At 36.0% G+C, this 12,633-nt stretch overlaps 1 protein-coding gene across 1 annotated transcript; it reads left to right on the top strand.

The window, feature by feature from the left end:
• The first annotated feature begins 2,957 nt into the window (after nucleotides 1-2,957).
• On the top strand, nucleotides 2,958-10,934 carry LOC110797677 (O-fucosyltransferase 35). The gene is made up of 9 exons (XM_022002783.2): nucleotides 2,958-3,967; nucleotides 5,890-6,048; nucleotides 6,138-6,210; nucleotides 6,325-6,395; nucleotides 6,809-6,897; nucleotides 7,414-7,546; nucleotides 7,650-7,882; nucleotides 8,431-8,907; nucleotides 10,268-10,934. The coding sequence occupies exons 1-9, from the start codon at nucleotides 3,440-3,442 to the stop codon at nucleotides 10,464-10,466; spliced, it is 1,962 nt and encodes a 653-aa protein (XP_021858475.2). The 5' UTR covers nucleotides 2,958-3,439; the 3' UTR covers nucleotides 10,467-10,934.
• The last annotated feature ends 1,699 nt before the right edge of the window (nucleotides 10,935-12,633 follow it).

Below are 12,633 nucleotides of genomic sequence, written 5' to 3'. Positions count from 1 at the left end.
CACATTGATGTATGGGGCCCCTATAAAGCAAAGACTCATGACAATTGTACATTCTTTCTTACAATTGTAGATGACTATTCCAGGAATACATGGACTTTCTTAATGAAGCATAAATCTGATTCTGTTGATATTCTATCCAATTTTTTGAATTTTATTGATACTCAGTATGGCTTGAAGGTGAAATGTTTTCGAACTGATAATGCCAAGGAACTTTGTGAAGGCAGAATCTTACCTTTGTATCATAAGTTTGGGATCAAACATCAGAAAAGCTGTACAGACACTCCACAACAGAATGGAGTGGTTGAGAGGAAGCATAGACATTTACTAGAAACAGCTAGAGCTTTGTTTTTCCAATCTAGACTTCCAGTGAGATTTTGGGGTGAATGCTTGCTTACTGCTACTCATCTTATCAACAGAATGCCCCTAAGTAGCATCAATTTTGAAATACCTTATGAGAGGTTAAACAAATCTCCAATTCAGTTAGATCACTTAAGAGTTTATGGTTGTCTTGGCTATGTTTCAACAATCAAAGCCAATAGATCAAAGTTTGATCCTAGATCAATTCCTTGTGTTTTAGTTGGTTATCCACCTGATCAGAAGGCCTATAGAATGCTTAATCTAGAAACAAAACAGATTGTTGTTTCTAGGGATGTCCATTTTCATGAAAAACATCTACCATTTCATATTTCAGCCACCCAACACACAAACACAAACCCTATTTTCCTTCCAATCCACACTCCATTTGATTTAAATACAGATTTTGACATTCCTGATGTATTTGATATACCATCAGAACCAGATTCCCCAACTACAGATACAAATTCATCAAACACAGACCTTCAACCTGAAACACACACAATTCTTGAACCTGAAACACACACAATTCTTGAACCTGAAACACACATCTCTGTTGAACCTGAACCACCATTCAATCCTGAACCACCATTCTATCCTGAACCTAGACAATCTACTAGAATACACAAACCTCCAACTTGGTTGGATGATTATGTGTGTACTGTTTCTGAACTAAGTTGGTGCAACATTGTCAGTTACAGTGAACTTCCTGTTTTTCACAAAGCTTTGGTATCACAAGCTGTTAAAGCTCCTGAACCAGTTAACTTTAATGAAGCTTCTCAGTCTGCAGATTGGGTTGCAGCAATGAACAAGGAAATTGATGCTCTCACTGCTAATCACACTTGGGATATGTGTATTCTTCCAAAAGGCAAGAAGGCTATTGGTTGTAAGTGGGTTTACAGAGTAAAGATGAAGAAAGATGGTTCTATTGAAAGGTTCAAAGCCAGACTTGTGGCTAAAGGGTTTACTCAGAAGTATGGAATAGATTATGCAGAAACTTTTTCACCAGTTGTAAAAATGGCAACTGTCAGGTGTTTGATTGCTTTGGCTGTCACTAAGGGTTGGATCATCCATCAACTGGACATTAATAATGCATTTCTGCATGGTGATCTCACAGAAGAAGTATACATGAAGGTTCCTGATGGTATTCCTAATCCAGAAAGCAAGGTGTGTAGGTTGAAAAAGTCCCTATATGGTTTGAAACAAGAAAGCAGGCAATGGTTTGTCAAACTTACTTCTGAACTGCTTCATCTTGGTTTTGTTCAGTCAAAAAATGACTACTCTCTTTTCATTAAGACACAGAACAATGAACACACTCTGGTTGCAGTTTATGTTGATGACATATTGGTCACTGGGCCTCATCACTCAGAAATCATTGCTCTCAAGTCTCACTTGCACAAAAAGTTCAGCATCAAGGATTTGGGTGAACTAAGCTATTTTCTGGGAATTGAAATTTCTAGAGTTCAGAATGGTGTTTTTCTCACACAATCCAAGTTCACTAGGGAACTTTTGGCAGACTGTAACTTGGATGTATCCAAACTAGCTAAAACACCCCTTCCTGTCAAACTTAAGCTCACTGATTCAGTGGATGAGCCATATACTGATCCTACTCAGTACAGATGTTTGGTAGGCAAGCTTAATTTTCTCACTCACACAAGGCCAGACCTTTCTTTTGCAGTGCAAACTCTTAGTCAGTTTATGCAATCCCCTAAGGTGTCTCATTTTCATGCTTTGCATCACCTGCTTAGGTATGTGGCTCACACAGTTGGTCAAGGGATTTTCATTCAATCCTCTTCTCAGTTGATTTTACAAGCCTATTGTGACTCTGATTGGGCTGCTTGTCCAGATACCAAAAGATCTGTAACTGGTTATGTCATGCTTCTTGGTACAAGCCCTATATCTTGGAAATCCAAAAAGCAAGGTACCATATCCAGATCATCTTCTGAAGCTGAATATAGAGCCATGGCAGCTGCAGCCTCAGAAATTACTTGGTTGGTTCGATTATTGCAAGAAATGGGTATTTCTAACCTAAGTCCAGTTCAACTTAAGTGTGATAATCAGTCTGCAATCCACATTGCAAAGAATCCAGTTCATCATGAAAGAACTAAACACATTGAGCTAGATTGTCACTTCACTAGGGATAAAGTGTTAGAAGGTTTGATTGATCTCACTTTTGTTCCTACTTCTGATCAGTTAGCTGATGTGCTAACAAAGGTGTTGTCCTATCCTCAACACTCTGACTTGTTATCCAAGCTAGGTATGTTATCTCCACCTAGCTTGAGGGGGGCTATTGGAGTATATGATCAGAAGCAAGACAGCAACACAGATCAGTCCACTACAAGAGCTGTGTTGATCACTGCTTTACTCTCTCAACTACTGACAGTTGAAGATCATGATGCACAGATTAATGACATGGCACTCTAGTACACAGATTAGTGACATGGCACAAGTTGTTACATGATGTAATAGTTAGTTATAACTAACTCTTTCAGCTGTGTTTGTTTGCCTAGAAAACTAACACACTAGTATATAAGCTGGTGTGCTTCCTCTTGTAATCTGTAACAAGAATCATTCTAATTCTTACTCAATAAAATCTCTTCTCTTCTTCTCTCAATCAGAAGTTCCAATTCAAGAACTTCTTCAGTTATCATCCACCGTCAATTCCAAACGTTAACGGCCCTTGACCACAGTTCAACGCAAAATCACATTGGTAGCATTATTTCGTTGTTTATTGACAAAATTGGTTAATCCAGGTGATTCTTTAGGAATTACTCGAAAGGAGGCTAATCTAATTTACGTTTCTTTTACAAAAGGTCGTGCAATCATGAAAAACACCATTACTTGAATTATTTCCCATCATTTCTCAAACAATTAAATATTCCGTACTTCATCAACATCAAATTAAGATTTCAACAATTCCAATAAACAAATCATTTTTATACAACCAATCAAATCAATCATATACCGCGTTCGGCGATACCACCATACTCCCACTTCTCCACCACCTTGACTTCCTCCATTAACGGTGATGATTGTCCACTCCTTTTAGCTTTCTCTCTCCTAAACCACCACCGCCATCATTTTCATGGGTTTCCATCACCACCGCACCTCATCCACTGACAATGGCGTCCCTCAAATCGTCAACAGCCCACGCTTCTCTAGCTCCATGACCCGCCGTGCTCCCTCCTTTAAACGAACTACCAACGCCGCTGCAACCGCCGCAAACGACGCTACTTCCACTAACACTACCCCTACTGGCGGCGTGAACTCTCTCACCACCCATCATGAAATCGACTTGATTCTTAACTCCCCCAGATCTGATCCTGCTTCTACTCCACTTTCCCCAGATGGGTTTGATTCATTTTGTGAAAAGAAACAAACCCAGAATCATTTTGGGTTACTTAATCATAGAATTAAGAAGCCCTCTTCCTCTGTTCTTGGATCTGCTACTGTTAAAGGGGTTGTTGAGCTTGGTTTAAGAGAGAGGAAGAAATTAGGTCAATGGATGTTCTTTCTATTTTGTGGGGTTTGTTTGTTTTTGGGTGTTTGTAGGATTTTTGAAGGTGGGTTATTTGGATCTTCACTAATTGAATCAACTCAGTCTAATCTTCAGGTAACACTAGCTTAATTTGTTTGATGAACATGTTTGGGATTTATCTTAAATAGTTGGATTTCATTATCTATTTTTAGTAATTTGATGAATTGTTAGTTGTTTGTTTCATTTCTAATTTTGGCATGTTTTGTATGGATTACTATGTTAAGTAAGTATATGGAATTAAGGTTGTTGATTTTTAGACTTGTCATATGTTTTGGTCTGTTGGACCAATTGGCTGGTGTGACAATCAGAGTTTCAATTGATTTGACACAGGAATTTATCACAAGTTCATAACTATGATTTCTTTTATCATTTCTTATTATGGGGAACTTATGAATTTCCAACTTGTGCTCGTTAGGAGTATGCAGGACAATTAGGTTGACTTATAAAGTTAACATCTTTGAATTTAAAGTAACAATAATATATTTCGGCGGATTTCGGTTGATGTGTGAAATACAAGGAGCTAGATCAATAAATCATGGTGAACTAGGTGCAAAATGGACTTTGGAGTAGTAATTTGTTGCTTCCTTGTAGTGTTGATTGGAAATTAACCCGCTTGATAGTTGGTAATTATGTACTTTAATGTAATTAATCCATTTGTTGGTGCTGGGGTATGAAGGTAGGAAAAGGAGTTTGAGGAAGGTGATAGAATGTAAGTTGAGGAATTTTTCATCCTTATGTGTTTGATCTTCTACAAGAAGGGAAGAAAAAGTTGGGTGAGGTGATTTTGAGAACGTAAAGTTTCTATTTAGGACTTCCTGTTTCTCCAATGACTTCAGGTGTCAATAAAGACGATGGGACATGATGGGAGATTCTCTGTTTTCTGAGGTATAAGATTCTAGTTTAGCCCTAAAGTACTAAGACATAGGAAATACATTTAAGCCGTGCATATTCTCGAGTTGGTAAATATGGCAAGCAGTGTTGCGTTCATGAATTAAGGTCCGTAGGATTGGATACCTAAGTCATCCAGTTGTCATATGAAGCTAAGAAAAAGATTGGAATGGCAATACTCCCTCTGTCCCTAAATGTTTGCCCCGTTGCATAACCTATAAGAAATAATATAGTTCTGTGACTCATGTTGGATCTTGTTAGACTTGGTTCAATATATAATTTTAGAATAACAACTTTTTTATAATTTTTACACGTATAGAATTGGAGATATTTACGTTTTAAGTCACGTCTCGAAGATGTGAAAAGTCAAATGGAGCAAAAAATAAGGGACGGGGGGGGGGGGGGGGGGGGAGTGGAATGCAAGGAAGAGAAATGCCTCATCCTATACAAAGTATGTATTCACGTCTTATATGAAACGGAAGGAGGGGGGGAGAGAAATTTTCTTTGAGGTGAAATGACTTTTCTAGTTCAGGACTTGCCTGTTCTCCATTTATTATCCAGGTGAAGAAATTTGGACGAAGATTCATGACGGGATTATGTCTGACTGCTGTCCCTCTGTCCCAACAAGTATCTTGCAGAAGTAACGGGAAATTGGATTGGATGGAAGATCATCTCTTTTCCAAGTTTTAAGAATCTAGTTAATCCTTTAAGCGCTATAAGATAGGAAACATTATTTCAATGTGCATGTCCTAGAGTTGGTAAATATGGCTAGCAGTGTTGCCTCCATGATCTCAGGTCCATAAGATTGAGTAACCTTTTCTTTGTCAGCGGTCTATGTAGTGTATCCATTCAACTTTTTAAAAAAGGATCCTCTCTGTTAATGTGGAAAATGCCAAGGCTATTTGATAAGAATATATGAAAATGACCTAGCTGTTTTTGTGGTGTCTTGCTACTACGTACTTAGTATATAAGCAAGGGCAAGTCATGCAAAATATAATCTGAGGCTGTTGATATAACGCGTGTCTTTAAGTTCCTGTTTAAAAGTCAAGCTTAATTAGTCCTTTAATCCTTTTCTCCTCCAGTAACAGTTTGAATGTTCTTCATCTTAGGTTCATTCTGGTTCCCACAACCAATATAAGACAGATCAAAACTTTCCTGATTATGGCTATAGAGAGAGCTTAAATTTTAGGGCCGAAGGCGGTGATATTGAACGGACTTTAATGATGGTGTCCTCTGGTGTAGTGGGTAATGACAAAAGTGTGAGTAAAGTAAGTCCAACATACATATACAGATCATATTTAAAGCTTTATAACTTTTTTCAGATGTTGCATCACTCATGCTTAAATCTATATTGCAGTGTTCGGACATATGGTCCAGACCAAACAGCGGAAACTTCAGCCAGTGCATTGATTTCCCAAAGAAGCATAAAAGTATGAATCCACGTAGAAGTTGTGCATTACATTTTATAAGTTTTTATTTTTATTTTTAGTATACGGGTATATTCCCATTTTTATGTAATGATTCTGACAACTTTCATTTGGCAGAGCTGGATGATAAGACAAATGGTTACATTCTCATAAACGCTAATGGTGGCTTAAATCAGATGAGATTTGGGGTATGGTGGTTGTTTGTTTTCATGGTATTAATGTAATGAGTTACTCCCTCCGTATTTATTTAAGGGATACACTTGCATTTTCCGACCGTATTTATTTAAGAGATACACTTGCCATTTTTAGTAACTTATCAACCCCACCATCTAATTAAATAATACATCTAATTTACCCTATGACCCACCATCCTATTAAACAAATAATTTCATAAACCCACTCCACCTTCCACCCCCCAAAATGACATGGTCCCCACTTGTTTAATTATTAAAATATCTACCCAACCCCACTTGCTTTATTACTTTATTTCATTCAATTATTTTTCTTAATACCCGTGCCCGGCCAAGTGTATCTCTTAAATAAATACGGAGGGAGTATTAGCTTCGACTATGATCTCATAAGTACTAATTTTAGAGTGCAGATCTGTGATATGGTTGCTGTTGCTAAGATCCTGAAGGCTACTCTTGTTCTTCCTTCTCTAGATCACACTTCTTACTGGGCTGATGAAAGGTAAAGAACTCTTTTTTCTACAATCTTTCCCTTGTATTATTTTGCGTTTGATCTTCATTCTCTTATCCAACACTCAGAATTAGCCCTTAGGTCCATGTCCCTCACCAAGTGTCAGCCACAGCAGTTCAATACTGGTTTTCCTCATTACATTCCCAAAGGAGAAGACTAAGACTTTCCTGCACTCCTTTATACTGTTTGTGTTAACTTACGTTATCTGAAACTTAGTAAAACTAGTAAGAGATTTTGTGCATAGTGGTTGACTTGGGAATTGGGATTCACTGGCATAATCTTGTAATATCAGGTCTAGTCACGTGTATTCGATACAGCATGTTGTTTTCATTCTTCTCTATCCTTCTGCGCCGGTGTTGATCTTTCTCAGAATAAAACCATGAAATTTCTTTACGTTGATATTTTATTTTATGCATATTTGGTTTTTTATTTTCCTAGGAAAATAACTGCATGTATCACAAGGTGGTTGTACAACTAGAATTAACTGATTTTGTTATGCATTGACAGTGGGTTTAAAGACTTGTTTGATTGGCAGCACTTCATGGAGACACTGAAGGATGAAATTCATATAGTTGAAGCATTGCCGCAAGAATTTGCAGATATTGAACCTTTTTCAAAGACACCCATATCATGGTCTAAGGTTTGATAAAGACATCCACCTCAATTTGTGATCTTTTTATATGCCCTGAAACATCAACATTGTCTATCATAATTAGCAATTGACTAAAACTACCATTTATCAGGTCAGCTATTATAAAGTAGAAGTCCTTCCACTTCTGAAGCAGCACAAAGTGATATACTTCACGCATACTGATTCTCGGATTGCTAACAATGGTCTCCCCAATGGCATACAAAAACTGAGGTGTCGAGTCAATTACAGGGCATTAAAGTACTCAACCCCCATTGAAGAACTTGGGAAGACCTTGGTTGCAAGAATGAGAGAAAATGGAGGCCCTTATCTTGCTCTCCATCTGAGGTCAGTTCAGTTAATTACATCAGAAATCCGAGTTTACTCCTATATGCTTTCGGGTCAATGATGCATGCATCCCGTGTACTCCCTCTGTCCCATATTACTTGGCTTGCCAATGCACAATTTTGACCATATTAGAAAAACTTATAAAATATTAATATTTGAGAATATATATTAAGATGAAGCCAACAATATATTATATGCTAACATTTGTTTTCATATACTAGAAATCAAATATGGTCAAAGTGAATTATGTGAATAGTGCAATAAGTCAAAATGGTGCAAGTAATTTGTTACGGAGGGAGTAATTTACTTTAGCTACTTAGGGTGCGTTCTATTTACCTTATTCTCACTTATTTTTTTCCCGAAATTATCTTATCTGAACTTAACAGAAGTTATTAAAACTTATCAAAACTTATTTTAGTTATAAATTGTAATTGGGTAACCTTTATTTTTCCTTAACTTAAGTAAACTTAACTGAACTTATTTTTCCTGAAATAAGTGGAAATAAGTTGAACAAGCCTAATTCTGAAATTATTCTTGTGGCATGTCAGGTATGAGAAGGATATGCTTGCTTTTACTGGTTGTGGTCACAATTTGACCGCCGAAGAAGATGAGGAGCTCCGAAAGATGCGGTATGAGGTCAGTCATTGGAAGGAGAAGGAAATCGATGGAGCAGAGCGGAGGAGACTTGGTGGCTGTCCATTAACCCCAAGGGAGACTTCCTTACTTCTAAAAGGACTGGGTTTCCCATCAAACACAAGGATCTATTTAGTTGCTGGGGAAGCATATGGAAATGGAAGTATGCAGTACCTAACAGATGAGTTTCCAAATATCTTCTCACATTCAACTCTCGCTACAGAAGAGGAGTTGGAACCTTTCAAGAACCATCAGAATATGTTGGCTGGTCTAGACTATGTTGTTGCACTTGAGAGTGATGTATTTGTCTACACCTATGATGGAAATATGGCAAAGGCGGTTCAAGGTCATAGGCGATTTGATGGGTTTAAGAAAACCATTAACCCAGACAGGTAAACCATCCCTATGATTGATGTAATTTTTTGGGGGATATTTGTTTCTTATGTGATTAGGTACTTAGCAGTATCTCACTTATTCCAGTCTCTAAAATAACCCTGAACTCGAATTATAACACCTTTGAGAAACGGCCCTTAGATCTTAGTACAAGGTCACTATAGGTAATTTCAATTACTTTTTCTTAAACTTCAAATGTTAAGATAGCATTTCTCTCATCCTACCAACCATATATAACCCCTGACCTTAGGAGAACTTCGGAAAGGTTCTTACCAACAAGGTACATGGGAGTAGGGCTAGCAAAAGCTGACCCAGCCTGATAATCCGACCCGAACCCGACCTGATAATAGCGGGTTTGGGTTGAGATTTTCAACCCGATTAATTGAATGGGTCGACACGAACCCGACCTGAAGTTGACCTGAGCATGAACCCGGCCTGATTGCCACCCCTACATGGGAGGGCTGGTAACTTCAAAACTTTGCTATCTTGATGTTCTACACCAGCAATGTAGTTGCCCTTCATTTCCTTCTATAATTGATTAACTTTCATGAAGATTTTATGGGCAGAAGCGGCAAATAAGCCCCATTAGTTTACTATGATGAGCAATTCTACCCCTTATGTTTTAATTGAAGCAAATTAACTCCTTAAGTTTACTCTAATGTGTAATTAACTCCCAATTGTTAATTTTCATCTAAATTCCACCGGAATGTATTGTAATTGCCGGAAAAACATGACTTTGAGAAACAAAGCTTAAAAAAATATATGAAAAAGCAGCCAACCATTAGATCGAACACCATTAGTGTAATCCTTCATCAATATACTTCCATATAATTTTCTGAGGTCTTTAAATTACCAAATACACTTTAGCTCTTTTTTATTTGTTGGCGGAGGATATTATGAAAATTGTATATTGTATAAATCTGCTTGGGGCCATACATAGAGGAGACAGAAAGGTAGAAGATGAAGATACGAAGGAGAAAGGCAGTCAGGGAGAGTGAGGATAATGCAAAAAGATTACCAAATTAATTAAAGACATACGAATTATCTTTCGAATACATACACAAAGTATATGTTTTCCGACGACAATAATAATTTCCGGTAGAATTAAGTCGGAAAATGACAATTGGAAGCTAATTGCACATTGTACCATAGTTATGGGGTTAATTTGCTACATCTAAAAGTTGGAGGGTTGATTTGCACACGAGATAAAACTTATGGGGCTAATTTGCCACATTCGCCAGATTTTATGTTATAACTTTATATTTGACGAAGTGCCCAATACCCACTTACATAAAATCCTTTTCTGAGCTACTTTTCTCATACAAATATGATGATTTTCTAATTAGAAAGCCTGTGCAGGATGAATTTGGTGAAAGTTATTGATGAATTTGATGAAGAAAAGGTCACTTGGAAGAAGTTCAGTTCTAAAGTGCAGAAACAGCATAAAGACCGATTAGGAGGTCCATATTACAGGGAACCGGGAGAGTTCCCGAAGTTGGAGGAAAGTTTCTATGCAAATCCACTTCCGGGATGTATATGTGAATCAATGAAGAAATAGTCATCCAATCCACATTCTGAGATGAAGAATCCGAACATTATTGCTAGTTTTGCTGAAAATCACTCTCGGAAAGTTGTTACCCGAGATGCTCAGAAGACGAAGAAGAAGACCGAACTTTGTGAATATGGAACTCACTTAAACATGTAGCTGGGTACAGGAGCTTGAGCTGATGGATGGGGGAATATCATGGGGGCTGTTTGGATCAAATTAATCATTCTTAAGGGCAACTAATATTGCTGTTGTAATAGAAAGTAAATATGCTTTCTCTGTAAGCAAGAAATTTTGTTTTTTTTTTCCCTGGTGAAAGTTTTGTTTTTTTGTCTAATACGCAATATAGAGTAGCTAATTTCATATGAACAAATAAAGTGGGAAGAAACTACATATTTACCTGTATAATTTACTCCAGCCCTGTGTCCCCTTAGACTTGCAATGAAATGCGCCGCTTGATTTTAAGTTCTCCAGACAGATGATCTTTGTATAACATGTAGTGGGAACAGAGATAAAAAGTCTTGCATGCACAAGGTGTGATGTAAAATAAATTTATTGTATATTGGGATTATTTTTACCTATTTTTTTGTAACTTTTAATGCTCCGTGTGTTTTTAATACATGTAGCGGAAATAGGAACAAAATGTCTTGTATGCACAAGGTGTACAATAAATTTATTTTACACCGGGATCACTTTTACACAGTTTTTGTAATTTTTTATATTTCTTTTTTTGTAACTTTTATATTATGAAAAAAGCTGATGGATAAACATTTTAAAGGCTTAAGTAGTTACCTTTATATATGCATTACTAGTGATTTTGAATGAATAATTTTTTGTTAAAAATGAAAATTTTTATCACCAATAAATAATTTTTATATTATATTTGATTAACTTTTAAGCATTTTAACTTAACATTTACTCTCATGTACAATAATTATTGTACACCACGTTCAAAGAAGAAATTGTGTATTCTTATTGTTTATTAGATTAGATCATATAAAAAAGCAAAAAAACCCTCACATGAACTAGAAAATCAAATAAGACCAGGTGAAGATAATGATGTCATAGTTTGATATGAGTAGAACATGTACTGCTAGCTACCTTTTAGAAAAATTGTGAACCACCACTAGCTTTTACCTTATTATTTTCTTGAATTGTTATCTTTTAAGTATATTATTAAAATTCTAAGGCAACTCATGTCATTTTTTTATGTGTCGATATGACTTGGTAAGTGTCGCACTATGTCATACACATACTTTATTGTTTATTGTGCCCTCACATAAAAAAATATTGATATCCATCTCTGAACTCATCACCTTTATCCACAACTCCAATGATACAACTTATGCCACTAATACAATTAAATAAAGAGAAAAATTGGTTTTATGAATGTATTTGATTAACAATTAACTACGTATGTACATGATTAACAATTTATAATAACATTATTTTTCTTAATTTTTATTCATTTACTAATCAAATTATATATTTTTTCTGTAAATTTATTTAAATCAAACATATATCCATGAAATCACTGAGAAAAGAATAAAAAAAATTGTTTCGCTTTCTTTTAGCTAATCAAATGTGTCTTTTTTTGTCCTTCAAAATGTATTTCAACTTGTAACACAGTATACAAAAGAAATAAAAAACATTTACACAAATAATGTAAATTAATCAAAAATTAGTTTAGCGATTGTTGGATAACCATGTTAAGCTATATATATATATAATGAAATTCATATTATTATTAAACTGCATATATAAAGAAATCTATAAGTGAATTTGAAATGACTAAATAAAACTCAAACTATTTCCAAACATTACAGACATCGCCCCAGACCAATAACTAGTTATTCTACATATTTCCCACTTTCATAATAATTTGAGTCTCATTTTGTCCGTTGAAATTGGTTGTATTTTGCGCATGGTACTATCCGTTGTACTACTAATATTTTTGTACGAGACTATCGTCCTGTTACGGTGGACCACAGACTTGTAAGAGTTTAGTAGGGGTCCAAATGAATCAATTATTATGTCAAAAGAATCTTCATTCCAAAAATCAAACTCGAGGTGAGGAGTTTTTGTATGGTATAAAACGTTTTTCTAGAAACTAGTTGTTGGGCAGTGTACTAACGGGTGCACGATTTTCCAAATTATATAAATTTATTTTGTAGAAATA

The sequence above is a fragment of the Spinacia oleracea genome, chromosome 2 (assembly GCF_020520425.1).
Source record: "Spinacia oleracea cultivar Varoflay chromosome 2, BTI_SOV_V1, whole genome shotgun sequence".
NCBI classification, from domain to species: Eukaryota; Viridiplantae; Streptophyta; class Magnoliopsida; order Caryophyllales; family Amaranthaceae; genus Spinacia; species Spinacia oleracea.
This window is presented reverse-complemented; position numbering and strand designations above follow the sequence as displayed.